Consider the following 23373-nt stretch of genomic DNA (forward strand, 5'->3'; position numbering starts at 1 on the left):
GTTTTTTCTGTAAAGTCACTTGCAAATAAATTATTGGTAGTAGCTGGTTGATGTTTTTTGGGGCTTTATAGTAGTTGCTTATTTGGGCTTGCTTCCACATTTCAAGGAACCCCAGATTAACAGGCTATGTAATTGTCCACAGACAATATTCAAAATATTTCGATTTATTCTCAATGTGTTTTTAAATAACTGATGTACAACCTCAGAATGTGTCGCTGTGAGCTTGTAGATCAGTTATTTTCATTTGTGCTCGTTTTCTCGTTTTCATAGACCTGGCCTCTTGCAAAACTGGCAACACAGCAAGAGAAAGAGGAACTTATGCACACACAAACGCAATGCACTATGGGCTGTAAGAAAAAGGTGAATAGAATGGACGTAATTTTGTAGTAATCTCCAGAAGTCCCAGGTGTTATGTGAAAGGAAAATAAGTGGCATTTCCCCCAGGCTGTTATTACATGGTCAGAGCCAATATAGTCGTGTTTTTATGGGATTTCTTATTAATTTGTATTATATTGATTTAAACCTTATTGTGGTGAATTAAGGTATTATCTCATTATTTATGTTTGTACCATTAAAAACAATGAATAAGCAAAGTACTTTGTACTTAAATATAAAGACTTTTGTAACATTTGTTTTCTGCTATGATTGTACCATCAAATCCATATGCTCCTTTTTGGTCCTGGCAAAAGACATACTTACAAAGTATGCGGGCAGGAGACTTTACATTATATTTAGCATTTTCGATTTTAGAATTAAAAAAAAGCATTTGGCTTTCACTGCATCACCTCACCATTTTACAGCAGAACAATGTCCAGCCATTCCAATAACAATCATTCTTAAAAACTATTGTAAAGGGCGTCATTTGATCACGAGTTGGTGGTCTGGGCCCACTTTTGAAAAGAGAACCTTGCTCCTTGATTCCATGAACACTCAAGAGGAGTAAAGTGAATAGTGTTTCAGCTTGTATACAAAGTCCTTAACACTCCAGCAGGCCAGTCAATTGGTCCGTGTTGTAGAAGCTTTTGGTCCAATCACATTCCACCCCGGTGAGTGTGAGGACGGTGGCTGTGTCCGGTCATAGTCCATGATCAGACCTTTGATATGTGACAGTTTCAGATGCAGGTACTCACATCTCTTCTTCTCTTCCCGATACCCAGGAAACCTCTACAAAGAGAAAGGAAACAAAGTTAGCTTAGACAAAATGTGGGGATTTGTAAACACAAAACAATGTAGGATACTGTTTTTATTTTTTAAGTAGTACAAAATAATCTTACTTTCTTATATTTTTTGTACTTTTGTAATATTTGGTCCTCCATAATCTGTAAACATTAAAATAAAATTATTGTTAGCAACAACAAAAAACACCATCTGTGTTCCAAAACACATCAGGTCTTTAATCTTTTAAGAATCCAAAATAGAGCTGGCATCAGTTCCTGGCCCAGTCAGTACCTTGTACTCTTCTGTCCCCGGAGACAAACTGTTGATCTTTGAGCCCAGCTGTACAAACATCTCTGTGATAGTACCAATCCGGTCGTGAAGAGCTCTGTACTCATCGTACTCAGCACAGAAGTCCTCCTTATACTGTTGGCGCTGCTCTAATGCTGTTATGGCATTGTATTTTCTGAAGGAAAAACAAAAGAACCATTCATAAAATGACGAAAACATTCCAGATAACTGTCCTTTTTTTAAATCTTCTTGCGTTTGTCTCTTGAAGGAATGTGACCTGGAATTCACTGTTCATGAAATTCATGCTGTTTCCTAGTCTGTCCAGTAGATGGTGACACAGATTTGTGGCATGAACAGACTGACACGTCAAGGATTCAACAGTGTGATGTGTTGTCCAGATGTAAAAATGTAAGACATTAGATCATTTGTTTTCTGAGTCATTCTCTGTGAAGCTTTGTTATTACTATGTGTGACGGCCCTTTTAGACATTTGTTTTTCTTCCATTTTCACAATGTATGCGACTCTGCTGAATGTAAAATCTAAGCGTTTTGGGACAATCCTTTCTTAACCAAAATACGTTACGAGTAGGTGGCCGCTAACCTGAAACATCCCAGCAATCAAATGGGGTTAAAAATAACTAAGGCTGCAAACTTTAGACTTCATCAGAAACTTGTGTTTGAGCAGGTTTCAGAAATGCCTTCTAGATCTGGTAGTTTAAACCCGATTTATACTACAAGCTCACGACACATCGCAGACGTGTCACTTAAGTCACTTAGTTAATTAGGCTTTATTCAGAAACCAAGCGCTGCGGTGAGGAACCTACAAAGTGTGGCCAAATGTGTTTTTGAACTTACATCAAATAGTCAGGCAGCTCCTCAGCGGATGTGCAAGTGACAGGTGTTTTAGCCCTGTCTGGGTCTGTGGATAAACACACACAAAGGGGGGGGGGGGGGGTTAAAGCAATTGGCCAATACAAAGGTGATAAAACTACCATCATATCAAGGCTGATGGATTCGTTTATCACTGTCCCCGATAAGAGACCTGCTCCGGGGAAAGTGGTGACGCCAGAGGCCCGGAGTGAGAGGCAACACTGCGTGCTCCAGAGGTCACCCAGCTGTTCCACAGTCAATCATCAACAGAGTAGAGGGCCGAAGAAAAGAAAAGTAATAGTACCGAACAACACGCTGCAATGTGAAAACGTTTCACTGCAGTTAAACTACGTTAATAGAACATTTCACTTGTACATTTACTAGACAGAAGCTGTTTTGGAGATGTGTTGTGGTCCAATAGGCTGTAAGACCAACCTGGATATTTAACTTCTTAATTATTCTTAATTGTTAATTGTTCATTTGTATTTACCGTTGAGATTTTCCTGGTTTTGCTTCAGATCCGGGCTAGTCTCAATCCAGTCTGGTTTTAAGCGCTCTCGTTCCTTCTCCTTGTGCTTTTTGGACCTCTTCTTTTTATGTTGGCCATTGGCAAGCTGCTGGTCAGTGCAAACGGAGGTCTCAGTTTGTGGCGGCTTGGGACTTGGGGCTGCAGGGGTGGGCTCCATTCTCTCCAGTTTGGGAATATTTGATGAGCCATGGACTTTGTGCCGCAAATAAAGGCCATTCGGGCTCCCCTGGATGTGATTGTGGGTTCTTTCAAACTCAGTTTTCGTCTGTACACTAGTGTTTCCTTGAGTAGAGGGGGTAGGGGTCCCATTGGGGGTAGGGGTCCCATTGGAGCCATGGTCTCCATTGGAAGGAGACTGCAGAGGTAAACTCTGGTCTAGTAGTCTTTGTTTCTTAGGGGTCTGACAACTGGAAGGGTCAGCGGGAATGGGGCGTTTCTACAAAATAAAGCAAGTGATTATTCAATTTCAGGAAAAAGGATTTTCTTTTTACAGCTCACAAGCTGTAACATAAGATGTTATGTTATTTTACATAGAAAAGGTATAACTGGATTTCTGAAGTAGAAGAGCCTCCACTGCCTCTAGCACTTCAATAAATACAAAACAGATGGTGCCACACCAATAAACTTTCCTTTCCTACTCTACAGAAGTGTATTTAGGCACAGGCTGCTGGACGTGATCACATTCGTTATTGAAATATCAATCAGAAATAACACGCTAAAGCAGTCTATATCAGCAGAGGAAAGCTGCAAACAATTCTCTGTTTTGTGCAAAAGCAATAAGCGAGGTAGAACGTTAAGGTATATTTCATTTGAGGTGAATATTTACCGCAGAGAGACTCTTGGCAGGGCTAAGTTGTGAAGGAGAATCCCCAGGGGTTTTCTGGAATGAATGGTTGGACTGGAGACTCTTCAATTGGCTACTGTGGAGTGGCTGAAGTTTCCTGCAGAAACATTGAGAATACATCGCCTTCGGTGAGCCAGTTATCCTTTCTTATTTATTTATAGGCCTATGTTAGACTGAACTCCTACTGCAGAAGAGCTGTAAAAGATGAGCAGCAATTTATGTGGGCCATGTAGTTCATTCTGACAGTTGTGCGCATTTTACGAGTAAACCGCAAATTAACCATCGCAATGATGCCTTCCAGAGTGTTAAAAAAAAATTATACTGACAACACATTTTCTTTAAGCATACCAAATAAAAACTAAAAGACGTTCAATCACATTGCAGCCATTAAGACTGAGTGGTATCCAATGCACTGAGCAGAACAATAGTAACAGATGCAGGCTCCGCAGGGCCAAGCCCTCTCCTCCGGCAATCTGCTTCCTACAGCTCCTTCCTCATCCAGACCTCGCTAGACCCCGAGACTAGTCGTTACTCCCAGTGGACTCAAACAACGCTTTCAACCACATGATCAATGGAATCTGTTCTAAGCTCCTGTACGGTTCAGGATATTGTTGATATAAAGCTTACAGACTCTGCAGCCAGCTAGAAATGATAAGGATCCAGTCAAAAGCGATAAAATATATTATGTCCTTTGGAATCAGCTACAGGAAGAAATGTTCCACACTAATGAAAAGCATTATGTATCCTGTTCATATGTAGCAGAACATTTTGATAACATCCATTTTGAGCCTCTTCTTTTCTTTCTTTTTTCTTTTTTGTAACCGAGAGTCAGTTGTAAAATGAAAAGGCTCTGCAATCAGCTGGGTCTGCAGTTCTTTCCAAACGTTTTTACAAAGCACGCGGCCAGAGTGTTTACTGCCAGGTAGAGCACAGCACACATACAGTACAGAATAGAGGGACGGCTTTCATCCTGAACAGCTCAGCCCCTGCTACTCTGAGCCTCCTGTCTGTGCTAATGCTATTTGGCAACGCCATGCAATGCATATTTTGCCCCTGCTTTGATGTGGCTATTAACAGATTCATCAGTGCAGAGATGTGGTCATTTAGTAGCTCGCCTTTCACTGTGATCCCACCGGACTCCTATATTAAAAACTCATTCAGTGCCACCTGGTGGACACCAGTTTTGGCCCGTTGCCACCGAAGCCCATTATAAATAAAAGAAAGAAAATGTAATTCTATTGTGCATGTCATGTGCATGTCATCACCTGCACACCAGATTAGAGGAATTTTCAAAATATGGATATAAAAAAAGAAAAGAGAATATATATATTTTTAAAGGTGTCCAAAGGTGCCATTGGCAGTGAGTTTTATACGTTTTAATACGGCCATATTTATGCCAGCACATTGTCAAAATGCATCAATCCTCCTGTGAAGGTCATTTCTCACAAATATCTGCAGTGTCAAAGAAAGCGTGAAATAAACGTTTTGTTACAGGTGTCCACGCAAGTTTACCACATAAAACAAAACACCACCATGTTGGGGTGATCCCATAGCTGAGTGGTTAGGGCACAAACCACGTGGGCTCTAATGCCTGAAAGCGAGATCCCAATTCGATTCCCAGCCAGCCAGACCAGACTCTCTGTGTTTCCTGTTTCTCTACACTGTACCGAACAAAAAGGATGACTCACCACCACGTCATAACGAGTTCAAAAACTGAAAATGCATAATCCACATGAGTATGATCGCTGGAGAGATGATAAATGACAGAAATGAGACCAACCTGGCCAGCAGCCTGTGGATGAGTTGCTTCTCCTCCTCTAGATAGGCAGGCCAATCCTTCTGGACATGCCTGTAGAACTCATCCTTTAGAGTGAAGCTTTGGTCCTTAGGGCTCAATTTAGCAACCTGGAAAAGAATGGCTCCACATTTGATTAGCTGAATACAACAGATATTTAAGTGAGAATAACCATAGTAAAAGTAAAATCACATGCCTTGACCCAATCTTAAAGTAAAACAAGACGTAGGTTTTTAGTGACCGTAAGAAATCCATAGTCGTGTGAACCAACTTCATATCTACTGATAAAGTTTTAAGTGAAGTGAATTTATCACATGCTGAACTGAATCTACCCAGAATACATTCTGAAACCATCTCCTTTTCATAGAACAGTCAGTCCAGCTGGAGACTCCCCACCCCTTTCCTGTCAAAACACAATCTTCTCCTCAAACGATAATTAAAGCACAGCCCTAATTACAGCTACCAGCGTCGGCACAGTCTCCCCTTGACGACTGCGGTGGTACTTTCAAACATAACCGAGTACAGGAAATACACCTCAGATAAACTTAATTGAGATCAGCCATTTAGAGAATTTTCGCTTGTGGCAGTAAACGACTATTTGATGTTTCTGGAGTGAAGCCCAGCAGTGATGTCCATTGGCCAGTGAAGCCAACTTTTAAAGAACCAATTATTTTTACCCTTTCATCCACTGGTCTCAGTCATACTTATGTGATGTGATGATTACAAAATATAAACAATAATATATTTCAAAGGAGGATTAGACTAATCAAATCCATCATGATTTTCACATAATTCTGTGTTTCAGCTGCTACTCCTAAATTCTCCACATTTAAACACTTGGACCCTAGCATCCCTATTCTGGGGGGAACATCTGCCAAATATATCATCTACAAGCGTTGTGAGCTTGTAACTTTCTGCGAAGAGATTCTGTGCAGAGGGGAAAAGAAGAGCCAATCAAGTACAGAGCCTACTCAGGTCAGGCTTTACGAAGTATTGAGGGCTTAAGCGGTTAAACGCTAGCCAACTACGATGACTACACAGCAACGTGCCAGATGTCTCACCTCGTCCAGAACTGAGGTCAGGTCAGCCTTGTCCTTTAGACTGGCCTTCTCTCTCTCCAGCCACAGTAGCAGCTCAGGTTTCTTGTAGGGTTTTAAGGCCAGAAGGTGAATGATGCGTTCCCTCAGCGTTCTGTGGGCCACGGGGCTGGGAGCCGTGCTCCTCTTGTGGCTGGGGGAGTGCTTGTTACTGCCGTCTGTGCTCACTGCTGGGCCATGCTTCCTCTGTACCTTCACACATTTACCTGAGATCGACAAGGCAAGGCACGTTTATTTGTATAGGCAGCACATTTCAAAGGACTTTACTTAAGACATCAAAGACACAGAGCATAATAAACACATTAAAATAAAGTAATATAGTACAAATGAAACAGAACATTAAGAGAGTAAGATTACAGTGCATAATAATGAAAACAGCTTTTTGGGGTATGTGTGTATATATGGCTTCACCATTATCTCTCAATCGTCATCAAATACAGTATGCAAACACAATGCATGCAAGCACAGAACATCCATGCCGACGCAGGGAGACAAAAACTATTTGATGCTATGCATTTTTAGCTATTTCTGAAATAGGGCTTAAGTGTTTAAAACACACATTTGGCGAGAGCTGCAACAACCCTGTGCGCTCATGCACTTGAGTGCTGGTGTGTCAAGGCTGTGTTACTGTGAGTGGAACACTGTGAAAGGGGTTGACAGTAGGGTAAGCTTACTGCTGAGTAAACAGAGGAGCATGGAAACCAAAGCAGCGAACACAGAGAGGCCCTTTCTTCCCACTGCAGTGCTAATTCAGCCGGACCCGGACAGGCAGGGCACCACGGTGCATATAGCTATCTGCCGACCTTAATCTCATTATAACTTTAAGCCATACTTTGAAGGTTGCCATAGGAGCAGAGTCTCTTTACAGGGAGGATGTAGTATCAGATAGCCGCTGATTCACACAAAGGAATGTAAGCATATAAACTGTACTAATTGTAGCTGTATATTGCATAATTATAGCCTTACAGTACGGACATTGTTCATGATTCGTGTTATTTTTTAAATGCTGTCTTATGAAGCCTAATTTACACATTGTCACAATACTCTGTCGCTCAACGAAAGTAACTGGTTTTCATTGTGACAACTTTGAATCAAGTCTGAAGAATAATCTGTTCTGTCTGTATTATTCAAGGTGCCAAATCGTTTTTGTTTTTTTTGTTCATGAAAGTGTGAAGAAATGCCATTACATGCTAAATGTGACAAATCTAAACGTTGAGGCCTGTCATATTAGAAACCTCATACAGTATGCATATAAAGAGACAGTCTTTCCATTTAGCGAAATACCTATTGGCAGCCATCCCTGATTGACAGCCAAATATACAAAACGTTCAGGAGCTTGTACTGACATAGTCTACTTTGGATTACTTTGAGTTTCAAACATGTAGCAACTAGAGATATTGTTGAAATTTGAATAAATCAGCTTTGGGGATGTTTTAAACTGTCAAGATATCTTTACAGCAATATTTGCCATGACATTGGAGGCCTACTTTAGATAATTGAGGTGGTTCTTACTGTTACTGAGAGTACAGTATTCTTTGAGTAATGTAAAAGAAACCAGGAGATGGCTTTGGGGTTAATGTGTGTGAATAATTAACTCTATTATATAACAAATATCTAGGAGGGTCCACTGTTTGCCAGGACCTTGATCCAAAGACATGTGTCCAAATTCCCATTCTGTATGTCAGTGACTAAACTGATAAACAATTTTCTCTTAAATAAAATGCATTTCTCTGTCAACCTGTCTCTACTCTGCAGCCCATAAATAATTGTTATTTGTTAATATAGCATCATTATAACACAGGAAGAGTGTCAGTCACCACTGAGGTATATTGTATGTTGTTCTGCATTGCAGGGACTTCAACAGCCTTGCAATTCACCTCTCTTTAGTATCTACAGGCCTCAGTGTTTGTAAATAAGACAGTCCAGATGTCTGTAAACTTAAAGGCCATGTTTGACAGCATGTTTCTAACCAGCCTCTTTCAAACAGTTAGCAGACATTGAGACAGAACTTGAGAGGTAATTTCAGGAACAGAGCATGGCATGTACATTGGAGAAACTGGTTTCAAGATCTGCATAATTTGACTCATGCAGCAATTACTATATTACTGTTACAATGCCATGACGTTCTGCACGGCATGTTGCCATGCATAAAATATAACCTACACAAACATGTCACTTCACAAGGGAGCTATAAATGTCATGAATCCTCCAGACTAAATCATTTAGAAAAGATAGTGTGTTCCACTCAAAAGATAATTACACTAAAACCATGGGATAGCAGTGAGAAAAACTAATTAGTCAGAGAAAACTCTCAGATCTAACCCCCAGTATGCAAGGTTAAGTACAAATGTTATACATAAATTGCAAAATTTCAAGAAATGAAATATAATTGAATCCCTGCTGAAGTAATTAAATTCTTAGGCAAAACTTCATCTACTCAGCATGAGACTTGCAAACTCAATAACATTAATGGTGCTGGCAGGCAAGCTGGCACGGTGCCGGATCAATCTGGTCAAAATGAAGGTAAAATTACCAGAAAAGAAATGGGGGCATCCCTCCTGCATGAATAATTGCAGACCAACATTTTGATCAGTTATGTGATAATTTCCACACATATGGCAATTATCAGCAGGATGAAATGGTGAGAAGCAATCCATGCAAGAGAAAACATTCTGTGTGGTAAAAGGCTTATCCTATCCTCTAGTTAAATTTTTAAATAAAAAGGTTATTAGCTCATGTAGGTTCATACTATATACAGTATATTGTAGCAGTCAGGTGCTAACATAAAACCGTTACATTTCAGGAAAAGGACAAAAATAGTCCAATGAAGTTATTATTTGGTCACAAGCTCTTGTTAATACTTGTTAAAACTTCATTGGTTAAATTCAATTTAACCAATATTAGATTCAAATAAAAAAATGGCAAAAGCAGTAGATATACAAGATCATGTTTCGAGCTTATATATCTGCTACCTTTGATGCTTTTGTGTGACGCTGTAGTATGATCAAGTAGTGACGCTGTAGTATGATCAAGTAGTTAATTACCCCCCCCCCCCCCCCCCCAGCGACGATATTTAAGTAGTGGTTAAAAAACATACTTGGCCCTGGCTTGATCTCGATGGCCGAACGGCTCGAGAGGTCTTTCTCCACCTGCGACATTCTCTCCCGTGTCATCTGGTAGGAGTCGTCTGTGGCACAAACTGTGATCTTGTCCTGAATGCTGCCCTGGCCCTCCAGGTGCTCCCTACCCTCCCTGTCAATGGAAGAGAACACAAGGAACAAGTTCAGTCTAACTGTGCATCATGGTGCGGCACATTGAGAACTTGTGAAAGTTTATGGGAAAAAGAATTCTGATGATGATTCTTTGTTGTTCTGTGCCAAAACAAGGACCCCAGGTTTAAAGTGGTTCACACACACACACACACACACACACACACACACACACACACACACACACACACACACACACACACACACACACACACACACACAATGTATAGCCTTGTATATCCTATCTACAAGCTTTCAACGCTTCGCAAATTATATTTTGTAAGCTTGTAGATGGGCTATTTTTGTAATTTTTGGAAGATATTTGAAAATGTATGAAAGCTATTATGATGTATAATTGTGACAGGCCTACCTGGCCCACCGTTTGGGAAACTCAGTATTAGCCACAAATCAGTGGTTCTCAACGGTTTTCATTTCAAGGACCCCCCAAAATCATATTAATTTGACCACGGAGGCGTGGACCACCATCTGAAGATTTTATGCCAGGGATAGATCTGCACAGTGTTTTGGAGTGTGAGACTGCCGATTTTGAACAATGATTTTTATTCTAAATTAGCAATGATTTTATGAAAATATATTTCGATGCTATATTAAAACACTTTGAGGGCTTTAAATTGTTTAATCAAACGATCAACTCTGCTTAATACGCTATACCCGCTATTTGTTTTATGTGTTTAATTCGCCGTATTTTAATAATTAAAAAGAAACTGCGGCTTTGTCGCGGACCTGGTGACGAGGCCGTCACGTTATGATGACGAAACCGGAAATCAACCCATGCCCTGGGCTGCTAGGGCTTCTGGGAAATTGAGCCCAATGCAAGTGAACGAGGGGGTAGGGACAATCTTGGCTCGCTTTGCTCTTTGTCTGTGACCCGGATCAAGGAAGTGGCTTTTTTTGTCAGCTCAATAACAAATGTTGGGAGTGTAATCATTTCATTTGTCACACATGTGGCCCGGCCTCTACCTCCATCTATATGACTTACGTCTATATAGACGTTCCAGTCGTATGCTGGGGTATAGAATGTGAAGCATGAGAACTGCATTATATAAGTGAGTAATTGTGAGGGCTAAAAGACTCTTCTGAGTAGCAGCCAGGGCAAATAAAGCAGCACTAATGTAACCCCTAGCAAACCCTTTGACCCCGCATCACCACAAATACTACCTCACTGTTCTCAGTTATTTTCTGCACGCACCGCTGAGGTCAGGTGCAGCGTGGCTGGCAAGTCAGCCACTGTGTATTAGATGTTGTGAAATGCCTTAAGTCACAACCACACAACCAGCGGTGGACGAAATATGTAGCAGCATTTAGGAGCAATACCGCAAGGTAAAGATACTTTACTAAATGTATTGGCTTCAAAATACTTACAGTACCAAAGTAAAAAATACTTTTTATTTCCGAAATATTGTCAATTGTTATTTGTTAATGTATAATGCATGTTTTGTATTCATAATTTAAATCTGCAAATTAACTAGTAATAAAGATGTCAAAAAGTAGAATATTTGCCTCCGATATGTAGTGGGGTGGTGTAAGGAAATACTAGAGTACAGTAAATGTGCCTTAAGTAACAGTACTTGAGTAAATATACTTAGTTACTTTCCACCACTGGTCAGAACACAACGTGTTCCGCAAATAAGAAATAGCCAGGATGTAATAAGAAATAGCTAGGTAATATACTTTCGGTTGTTGCTTCAGGTCACACGGGACATGGGGGGGGTTGCTTGAATTGGCAATTGGGAGTGTATCGAAGAGAGAGGCCACTGTTTAGGAGGCCCTGCGGTCTGAATCTGACACCCCTAAAGTTGCCGTGAATTCCATCTGCGGCTGACTGTGAAAACAGCGAGGCACGCTGCCGCTCACCCTGAGACATATTGGTGAATGCAGTCGAAGCTGGCCTGAGGTTTGTCTTTGCTGTCGCTGGATAAGTAGAAGGAGAAGACCCGGAGTGCGTCGGGAGCCTCGGGGGACGGTGCTGGGATCTTAACGTACTGTCAGGAGGGGAAAGCAAAAGAGCATGACATTGTTAATTGCAATGTATGTGTCTTTCGTTTTCTTTTTACCTGAAACCTCATTTTTACTTCATGCTCAGTAAATATAGCAGATACAATGTGTCACGTATGTGATATGTGACTTCAAATCAATATCACAGTTATTTAAAACTTGCCTCGATTGTGATTAATGAGTGAATATTTCAAAACAATATGAAGTTAATATAGCAGATATACAAGCATGTTGTGAGCTTGTAGATTGGCTATTTTTGTACACTACTATTATAACACAAAGTATACATACTTATACTTAATATACTTAATACAGGATTAAGTGGTTAATCAGACTAATTGATTATGTCGATTATGGAAAATCGATTAGACTTTTTTTTCTTCGTGTTGATTCGTTGCTATATAAGAATAACATAAGGAAAAAAACCCTGCTTCTCTTAACCCACACATGCAGGATTACGTTGGTTATTGGTTCACTTCTAAAGATCGGTTTTGATACATTTTCGGTTAATTGCCCAGCCACTAATGTGTTGTGTGGCGGCTATGTTGGCCTGAGGTTGTAGGAGCACGTTCAAACGTGTTCGGTTCAAAAGTAAAAAAAAAAAAAAAGATAAAGATGTGCTTTAATGTTACACTGTGTGCAGTACACTCAGTGTTCCTCTGCTGATTCCAAGCTGAATGATACGTCCGTTTTCTAGAATTAATCTCATTTGTTGAATTACACTCTGTGCTCGAATAAACATCCTGGGAGAAACAACGATGTACATACACAGCACGTCCGGGAACAGAATTCAGTTTTCTTTTCCCTTGAGATAGCTCAACAAACAACACGCAAGTCCCGTCTTGATTTGTTCAACTCTGGTGGCATAATTGTGTCCATACACAACATTCAAATGTTCCATTTGAACTGAGACATGACTGTCACAACTCATCTTCTAATAAGCTTAAATACATACATGTATGAACAATACAACACACTAGAATAAAACTATTACAGTGGAGTAGAGAACGAATCCCCTTCAGCCAACATTTGGAATCTGCACACTAAAATCCTCAGTGTGATTTAACTCCCCGTGAGTGTTTTTTACCTGCTTACGAGTTACAATTAAAACTGAGAATTTAGGTAATTATTAATCATTTACAGTATTCTCTGTACCACCCTTTATAGATACTGTCAATCTATCTGCCAGTGTTGTCTCTGAGTTATTGCTCTATGAGTGATGAATTACATAGTGCACACATTTTATCTTCCCAGATATAGCCTGATCTCACTGAAGCTAAAAGAAAACAAAATCAATAAATAACACTGGATAAAGTGAACAGGCTCCTCCTCGTTTGAAACCGAACGAAGAAAGCTTGGCTGATTGGCCTCTCTACTTTCTTAACTAAAAAAAAGTGACCTAAATAGACGCCACGTTAAGCCAATCACAGAGGCCACGTGGGACCTCCCAGGTCAGAGATGATGACCTGCAGACAGCCATGGGTGGAGCCACGCTGATAGGCCCACCACCATAGCCATAATACAGCTCAATGCAATGCCTCATACTGGGCAGTGGGCACACATGTACTGCCGGTGCTTCCATAGCGACAAACAAGCTGGATGGGGTGCGTCTATCTGTGTCCCAAACCCTGTGTTACATAAAATGACCTGAAAACCTAGTTCGACTAGAATGCCATTTCAACGTAGACAGTCATTAACCAGCAGGTAAATTGGTAAACAGTCCTCTCTCTCACAGACCCTGCCGCTGTGTTGCAGCAAGAAAATGGACAGACGGTAGGCTACCTTTTGTTGACAACATGTCCTAGATTCAGGGCAGTGCTATAATAATCATCACCAATCCCTTCAAAACAAGGATGCTGTTACATTGACAAGTAGCACTGCGTATCGCTCAGATACTCTATTTTCAGTGCTTTGGTTGCAGATGCAGAGAATCTGCTTCTTTTATCATTTTGTTGCCACAGAAAACGGGGTGTAAGGTTAAGCCAGAGGACAAAGCCCTCTACACCAAGTTGTCTTTTTTTTTTTACTGCATGCGTACCAAGACAAGCAAATGCTGTTCAATCGGAATTGAAACGGCTTCTTCAGTTAGCAGTGCTAAGTGATGGATTACTGGCTGTTTGGCAACGAGCAGAGCGCCCCTGGCAGATGTGGCCGGGCAGGACTCTAGCTGTCACAAATGCCCAGTCATGCATGAAAGAAATAATTCTTTTTTTTCCTTTTTCTTTTTTTGCAGCGTAGAGCCAATGAACAACTCCTCGTTCCACACCCCTCCTCCCCTTACTGAAACCAAGAGAGATTGCCACGCACCCTACCCCCCATCAGCTCTTCATCTCTTGCCTAACATGTACAGCCCACCTATCTCAACACAAACGTGTAAGCCTAAGGCAATCCACAAGGCCATGGACACTTGAGACATTAAACTGGCCGTATATATATATATATATATATATAATGACCTATTTATGTCCAGCATGACGCATGACGTGGCAAACGCAGAGTTGCATACATACATGTCTGCTTGCCCTTTCCACTAATTAACCACGATCAACCTAAAAGCCATCAAAGTGAAGAGGACCAGACCAACAGACGAGTCATGTCCTCAGAACCCATTACTTCAAGACACTGTCTTAAGTGGTGGCCGCCTTCTGCCTTGACCAGAATTTGAAGCAACAAGTCTGCAAAGGAAGAGGCTGCGGAAGTAGGTCAAGGCATGCAGCGTTGCAACAGACAATACATTTTTCTTTTAGATGAGAATACTGTTAAATAAACGCTGGCTTGGCCCTCAGGCTGCAGGCAACACTGCAATTCAAGGATTTACCGTCTTGAGCGTTGCAATTGTGGTACCCCCCAAAAGGCCAACGTAAACATACCCCCCCCACCCCCCGCCCTGCCTCCCATATTGCCATGACACCGCCGGGCCCTCCCCTCTGTGTGCCTGCAGTGGGACACCCACCCCCACTCCAGTCAAGCATTAGATTTGCCTGTCACCCCCATCCATGCCACTCTGCACACTTCACATTCTAATTCTAATCAATGTCACTCAGGTCAGACCGTTCAGGGTTTGGCCCCGTTTTATGCACAGCCGGCTTCTCCATCTTCATAACCATATGTCACTTAACGCATTAATTCCCAGCTCTCTGCTCTTAAGGGAGAGCCTCCCCTCAAAACTGTAAATGCACTACAGCTGCTTTTTTTTTAAAGAGCAGTACGAAAATATCTCGTTAACACAGAGGTACTAAAAAGCCTGGTAGGAGAAATGAAAAGCCTGGTAGGAGAAATGTCCATTCAAGTTAAAAGTACTATTTTAAGGGCTAGTTTGGATTGCAAACTAGCGATCAGTTCACGCAATGCAATGTGGTTCTGCATTTTCATGTGACAAGTCATTAGTGCAATGTGCAATCATTTCAGGAAGTTACCAAGACTTGTCATGTCAGTGACTTAATCCACTATGAGCCATATGATCATCTCTCCCCAACCTGATGAAATCTACTACTGGCTTTTTGAGTCGTACAACCACTCCTATAGACAGTTTGGTTGGTTTTCACCACCAAGTGCGACTGTTGTGCAGCCTAACACACACACACGCGTTCCTGTGGGTCTGGAACTTCCCGGGACCCCTCGGGGACCCCCACACGGAGTTGCACCACTCACATGGGTGTGATTTTCAGTTGTGCTGTGACCACTGTCTGAACCCCCACCCCTCCTAACCCAGCCCACACTGGCAGGTTAAGTCATCTTCTAGAACAGTGGTACCCAAACGTTTTAGCTCAAGACTCAAAAAGAAAAATGAGATGTTTACCTGGTACACAAACTAGTGAAAATAGCAGATCTAGAAGCTCACCGTGTGTCGCTTTGTGCTGTAGACGGTCCCGACAAAGTCTTTGGGAAACAGTAATCTAGATTAGAAACTACTATCTACTACCAGGGCACGGTGGCACAGTTGGTAGTGCTGTCGCCTCACAGCTAGAAGGTCCTGGGTTCGATTCCCGCTGGGGACGCTGTGGGCACTGGTGGCGTGTTCCCTCCTCCGCGTCATCAGTGCCCATACCCGAGGCGGGGGTTGGCGATAGGGCCTTTCTGTGTGGAGTTTGCATGTTCTCCCCGTGTCCCCTAGGGTAGATACCCTCACAAAAACATGCCGTAATCCTGGTCTCTAAAACTACCTCCCCCTGGCCAGCCGGGGCGCCTGATGGAGGGGAAAGGAACTGGTCGGAATAACGTGTCCCTTCCACGCACGGCCGGGGAAATTCCCCTCTGTCAGGTGAAAAGAAGCAGCTTGGACTCCCAGGTTGGCAGAGGAAGTGTAGCACCCAGGATTACATTAGATAATTGGCACTGGGTGAAAAGAAAACTGGGTTACAAAATCGTGGGATAAACATTTTAAGAAAAAGGAAAAAAATATAAACTACTACTAATTTCCATAGACTCGCATAGAGGTTCCAGTCTGGGTCTGCTCTCCCTAGGGCCCAGGGGGTGCCCGGGCCCCTGCCGTGCAGAGCCTTTTTTCATCTCTCAATTTGGCTCCAACAGGTCACATCACATGCAGGGACATCTCCAAAGCCAATCCACAACTGGAGCTCTGGACCCGACTTCAACCAACTATTTATTTATCAAACTACATCACACAGTTGTGCCACCCATTAAAACACTCTGAGCGGCATAAACGGAGGTCTCCATCCTATCAAATAATCCCGCTCATCGCCCAGGACAGAGATTAATCACAGGATGTCATTTAAAAAGAATAATAATGAATTGCATTTTTATAGTGCTCAAAGCGCTTTACAATGGTTCATTCATACATTGGGAGGTGAAGCGGCGAACAGTCGACGCCAGCGTCCTCACTTCCCACATTCACACACCAATGGTGGCAAGCTCACACTGACCAACTCATTGGAGGCAATGTAGGGTTCAGTGTCTTGCCCAAGGACACTTCGACAGGTGGACAGGGGGAGCCGAGATTCGAACCACCGACCAAGGGATCATTGGACGACCTGCTCTACCTCCTGAGCCACAGCCGCTCATTTGTTGGGACATCATCCAAAGTGGTTCCCCTCCATTTTAGTGGATGGGAGGAAAAATCTTCAAATGTGAATAACTTTTGATCTAAATCAATCCATCCAATTCTAACCAAAGATTAAGTTTTAAATGGCCCATCGCAGTCCTGTTGCTTGTCACGTTAAAAGTAATCATACTTCCCGTTGTTGTCGATCCCCTCGGGGGTGTTTTGGCTACATCTAGCTACTTGCAAAATGCAACATACTAATTCCTACATGGGTGAAGAAACAAATCGCTAGGCGTCCTGATTTAATGTTAGTTACAAATACCCCCGGGCGTTCTAGGTGTTAACTCTTATCCCTAAACTTACCATTTGCAATTTATTACTATTTTGAAAAACCTTTTAAAACAGTTCAAATAGCCGATCTAACAAGCTTACAACATGTCGATGTAGATCGGCTAGTTGAACAATTTTAAAATGTTTTTCAAAATAGTAAAAAATGGCAAATAAGTTTAGGCAGTTTAGGCAAGGGGTAAGGGGTGGCCCAAGATGGGGTGCGCACGCTTATCCGACACACCAAAGGTCCGACATGAGGAAATCGTGCGTTGTGTCGTGATTGTGGTTACAATTAGGTAGGGTTTGGCGTAGGTTGTCGGTCTAATGACTGTCTGACCTTTGGTGTGTCGGAACTAAAGCCTGTACCTGTGCAAGATATGGCCCTTGTAAATAGGGATTCATATCTCTCCAGTATGGATTATGTAAACAACGGGGTAGATATGCCACAAAATAAAAAATAACACAAATTATAACAATAGACAATAAGATGCATGGTTTTCATTTCCAAAAGAACCATTATATAAGCTCGTTTACTATAATAAATGTAAAGTGACATTATTGAGTGTTAACTCTCAATAACCCGTCCGCTCTCACTCTACGATCCTTGTTTAATTTCCGGGTTGTTGTTTCTGTTGTTGTGAGGAGTGTGGACATTGATCGTTAGCCGTAAGCTGACTAAGCTCATACCGCTTAGCTCTCGTTAGAAGCAGTTTCATGTCCGCAGCGATGTTCACAAATGAGACAAATGATTTACGATCATCGGGATGCGTGACAGCTCACCATGGACAGCGCTCGAAGCTTTAGACTAGAGATACAAGGCTTTAAAAATCCTGTTTGGAGGCTCAATGGAGCTGGATTTAAAAATCCCATAGCTGGTGAGGACGGAGGCTCTCCATAGCAATCGGAAATTATAAAACTTTACATTTGCAGTGTTTGTAACGTTGTAATGTTCGGAGTGAAACGTCATAACACTGATGTTATACTTCTCTGATTCGAGCTCACCTTTCACTTCCTCTTCAGATAGGATTAAATATTTACAAAATTAAACTAGTCATGACTTATGTACAGTATGTGTGTTACTGGGAGTATAATGAGTTCTATGTAAACTGGTTTATGATTCGTCACATCATACAAGGCTAAGCATAAGTGATCCTTAACAAAGGATAGTGAATATGAATAGAGATGTATCATGTAAGAATAAATTGGCCACCACCGCACCAGTTTAAATATTTATATGGTCAATGAACTGTCCACACCGCAGCCATCGGGCGTCCGCCAGCTCCGTGCCAACTTCAACAGAGGGAATTTTCCCTTTTTAATCAATGAAGGCTGCTCCACTGCCGACGTTACCCTGTGCGTTGCGTTTGGACGGTGTCACCCATTCGCCCTGGTTCATTTTTTGACGCTGTTCAAACACAACACGACGCAACAGTCGGAGCCCCGGCGTTAAACATTTAAGATAGTGACATTTTATTTAGTACAGCACAGTAGCATTGTATGAGTCAAACTAATCAAGAGTGAACTGCTTAGGTTTAGCAAATAGCAGTAAACAACAACAGTAATAATTATTTGTTTTAAATGACAAAGATGCATTGCAATAATAATTGCACATGCACTGTAAAGTGCCTTTGTTTCATGTATTTGTACATTTATGCTCATCCCAGTCAAATGGAAATTGTCAGCAGCAAGGCTGCACTGCCCCCCACAGAGTGCCACGGTAGGTACAATAAGCACCTCTGTGTCCCGGGCCCAGCCACATCTGCTGCCCGCAGCCCCATGTGTGTGTTTGGAGATGTCAAATACTTTCAGGCTGTTGTAAGGTGTGAACTGGACTGGAATGGAAAAACTTGGCAGCGGGGGGCTTCTACAGTGGGACATGGACATTGGACAAAGGGCACTTTCGGTGATGTCCATGGAAAACTGAACTTCCAACCTCTACGAAAGCGCTGAATCTACGGTACTCATCTTTGATTGATTGAAACAGCACTGTCTTATGACTCCTGGTTGGTGTGAGATTTTGGGGGAAATGTTTTCACTAAAAAGAGATAAATCTCTCTTAGTAGAGCTACTTTTCTCTTTTCTTCTGCAGCAGGTCCGCAAAACTTTTGCCAGGAAAGATGAGAGTGAGGCAGGCGTTTCTATCTCTCACTCTTTTTTCCCCATTTCTATTTTGCTCTGCAAACGTGAGTGAGGAGGCTCGGCGTGAGTGAGGAGGCAGAGTTCCCAGCTCTGGTATTTGGCGTGGCAGCTCTGCAATGGGAGCAGGCGCCTGGATATGTGATTTACTCTGAAGGCTGTGTCTGTACTGGCACTACACTGCAAAATTCTGACTGTTAATTTAACACTGAGAGTGCAAAAATGTACCATAAACCGATCCATTTTTACACTCTCAGAGTTAAATAATTCCTATGGCTTTTGTCTTCTCATCTCAGCCCAGCACAGCACTGGCTGTGTGATGTCCATCTTTTGTTTCTAGTGTCTTTCCCCCCGCAGAGCTGAGAGCAGCAGGTCCATCGGCCCGCCTGGATTATTCATGAACAGTGTGGCAGTGGCAGCGTGTTGATTGGGTGGGGGTGGTGGTGGTGGGGTGTTAATGCCTCCCTCAAGCCTGTGCATGAGGGAGGGATAGCCCCTTCACAATCCTCTCCCTGGAATGTGCTAAACATTGCTAAGGGACTCAGCAATGAAGGGAGAGAAGGGGGGGGGGTGAGTTGGGGGTCAGTGTATCCCCCAAAACATGCCGCTATGTTATTTAATCTCCCAAACACGTTATGTGTTATGTTATTTGAGAGTGGAAAAGTCACCACGGCAAAGCACAGAAGGACGTGATGCTGTAATTTCTCTAATGGACTCAACACACTGAGCCATTATTCTGTCAATAAAAAGCACACACAAGTGTCAATTGAAAGGAAGGCAACATTAAAGTGGCCGAGGCAGATGAACGTGATGTCGACAAGCATTGCCTCAGGGAAACACGGCTACATTAATTATGGCTATTCATTATCCTCACCACTGTTTACAATGTGATCTATGATTCCACAGTGACTCATATGGTTGTGAACACATGTGAGATCGCCTCTTTGGCTCTAAATCGTGCTTTTAGTGAGGGTGGATGTGATAAAGTCTATCCAACCCATCGATGGGGGTTGGGACTGGGAGACAGGGGAAGCAGAGATGGGGGGTTGGGTATTTTTGACGGGAGCAGTGTGGGGATGTGGGGATGGGCAATTGTCGAGCATCCCCCAAGGTATTGCCTCTCATGCCAAGCAAGATCAGTCTTCTCGAAGGAGCCGGGGCTAATCTGTCAACCTCCACAAACACTCTCTAGCCTCCCCCACGTGCTCGTTCGTCCTAGGGGTGTCTCCCTCTCTGCTGAACATGGGGACACCACTTGCTGGCCGTGTTTTAAATGTCCCCATGTTAAAACAACAGATGACAGCAGATCAGTATGAACCAGTGCATTCTCCCATCATCTCAACAATTCAAAGTCATCAAAATCAATGGATGTGTGGGGAAACCCTTAAATCCTGAAAGACTAAAACAAAATACTCTTTTGTTCTCATTTGCATAGCATTGGTAACAGTATATTGAGAGAAGGAACATACAAGGATTTCCATTGTAAACTGAGACATGCCATTCTAAAACACTAAGAAAATCTTATTTTGAGGCAATGCATGGCTTTTGAAAATTACGTCATATGGCAGCCTATGTCTATGGGCTTTTCTTTCTTTTTAAGGGTCTCCTATGTCCAGCTTTTAGTGTGCTAACACAAACTTTGTCCTACACAAACATTAAATGCCACTAACAATATAATATGGACAATTTTGAGTGTTTTGTGTAGGCTAAACACAAACATTGCGTAACACAAACATTGAAGACGAAGGTGAGGATGCAAATTCTGATTGGCTGGAATGAGATGATGTACCATGGTAAGATCGCCCCTCACTTCACACAGGTGAAAATGGGCCTCCTGGTGGCGCTATAATAGGGCATTTCTGAAAGGGTGGCATTTGTTCCTCAACATAGTGTGAATGTGCGTGCAAAGTTGCACCACAATTAGACGCTGAGTTCATAATTTGCAGCATTTTGTTCAAAACAGGCTACTCCAGAAAATGTTAGATGTCTCCTGGTGGCGCTATAAAAGGCAGATATGAAAAATGCAGGGCGGAGGTTTTTCCTTGGCCTCTTAAGGAGTGCACATTCTGTGCAGATCTGTGCAGTTATGGGTAAAACACAAATCAACCTGTTATAGCGCCACCATGAGGCTAATTTGAAGTGGCATTTCTTCCACGGCCTAGTGGGAATGTGTGTGCAACATTTCACAGAGATCACACACGGCACGATGTGTTCATGATTTGAGGCAATTTGTTCAAAACGGAGCACTCCTGCAAACTTTTGAAGCCAATCTTATAGCCAATCAGCTTTCCGTGCTTGGACAGACACAGGGACACGCATACATACTGTACATACGTAGGGACACACATAGCTGCGTAATGGAGCAGAGGCACCACTCAAAAATCTGAAACACCTGTTTCGTTTAATGAGTATAGAGATGTTGTGTACCAATTTGCATGATGTTTGGACAAAATCTGTAGGAGTACTGTCAAAAAATTAGTTTGACAAAAATCTGCCTCCTGGTGGTGCTATAACAGGCCCATGGGAAACATTTGGGGCAGAAGTTCAATTCTGGCATCCAGGGAGCGTGTGTGCACAGTTTTTCTGCCATCAAGCCAACAATGCCAGAGAGAGTAGCTTATCACAGACTAAAGGACATACGCACTCACGCACGCACGCACGCATGCGCACACACACACACACACACACACGGAGATGGTCTTGGCCATGCCTTTCAGCCCAGCAGAGACAACCAGACCATATCCAAAACATGCATCAGGAAGTGACGTGTATGTCCAGGGCACACCAAGGAAGGAGATAAGTCTAGCTCAATAACAAATTCTGAATGCTCACAAACACAACACACTTATTGGTGAGAATAGGCAGGGGCCTTTGATCAAATTGATATGCTTTGTTCACCATTAATTGTGATCCCATCATCAGTGCATTTCAATCTTTGACTTGAAATGATAGATTGAAAATTGTATCTATCAGGCATATCTAGCCTATCTATCCATAGACCCATCTATCTATCTTACCAATCTTCTTATGTATTTGACCATAATTGTACAACGAATTACATAAGCTTGTTAGCCTTCTTTCCCCCTTTCCCTAGGTTAAAGTTTAAACAATAGCTCTCTGGTGTTGATCTCCAGTCGAAGACTTTGAGTAAAAGAGACAGAACCACTGCCCTCTGACCACGTGTCCATATACGTTTATTTGCAGTGCCAATGTTGCTTGTATCCTGTTATGCTGAGTTTTTAATGCCAGAAAGAATCTATGTTGTAGGAAGACTTCTTCGGAGCCACTGCCAGCCAAACATATTTGCACTAATTTTTTAAGGTCTCACTCTCAGGTACCTTCCATTGAATGACACATAATCTAGTATCACAGTTTGTTTACTAAACCTCCTAAGCGTAAGCATCACCTCAATGCTTTAAGGTCTCAACTAACTTCCTGGTTGAATTTACCCTGAATAGCCTTTTTTATGGAGGGACAGACTGTAGGCTGACAGGAGATGGGGAGAGAGATGGGGGGATGACATTCAGTAAATGCCGTCGGGATCGGGAGTCGAACCCGCAGCACACAGCCAGACTGGATTACAAACCAAGGTGCCTGGACCGCTGAGCCACGGCCCAGGCCTTCCCCTGAATAGTTGTGCAGGTTTCTTATTCTAATCCCTGGGACAGGTCGGGAGTGCCTGTGTCTTGCTCAAGTGCACTTCAACAGGGATGACAATTATACTGACAGTCGTAACAATACAACCTCTATGAACGCCTTCATAACTACACTATTTTAATTCTGAAAATCACACTTTGCTTTGTCTACACAGCTAACACTTCCTGTAACTGTAAACTTGCTTTTACAGTAAGTGGCCTGGTCGTCACAATAATATCCATGGCAAGTCCTTGTTTGAAACTACAGTATGCCATAATGACAGAGGAGCTGACTTCAGAGCACTTTTACCCCGGCTTCAGGATCCCATGAGGTCTGTTCCTAAAATAAGGCGATCTAAAACTCAAACTGCCCTTCCGTGAAAAACAGTGGGCCTCAGATGGGCA

General features: G+C 42.4%; 1 protein-coding gene across 2 annotated transcripts in view; it reads right to left on the reverse strand.

The window, feature by feature from the left end:
• Positions 1–283: 283 nt before the first annotated feature.
• LOC310857849 (RNA polymerase II elongation factor ELL) overlaps positions 284–23373 on the reverse strand; it is a gene marked incomplete at its 5' end in the record, with an annotated part of 29813 nt that continues 6723 nt past the window's right edge. Inside the window, 10 exons of one of the 2 annotated variants that reach the window (XM_083763795.1) lie at positions 284–1164; positions 1275–1319; positions 1450–1621; positions 2301–2364; positions 2806–3280; positions 3671–3785; positions 5469–5593; positions 6545–6786; positions 9678–9832; positions 11725–11852. In XM_083763795.1, the coding sequence (XP_083619921.1) occupies positions 997–1164; positions 1275–1319; positions 1450–1621; positions 2301–2364; positions 2806–3280; positions 3671–3785; positions 5469–5593; positions 6545–6786; positions 9678–9832; positions 11725–11852 (1689 nt within the window). In that variant the 3' untranslated portion in view covers positions 284–996. The remainder of the gene's footprint in view (positions 1165–1274; positions 1320–1449; positions 1622–2300; positions 2365–2805; positions 3281–3670; positions 3786–5468; positions 5594–6544; positions 6787–9677; positions 9833–11724; positions 11853–23373) is intronic. The other variant, XM_083763794.1, reaches the window with a different exon arrangement.

The sequence above is a fragment of the Protomyctophum parallelum genome (genome assembly GCF_964188405.1).
Source record: "Protomyctophum parallelum genome assembly, chromosome: 4".
Lineage (NCBI taxonomy): Eukaryota > Metazoa > Chordata > Actinopteri > Myctophiformes > Myctophidae > Protomyctophum > Protomyctophum parallelum.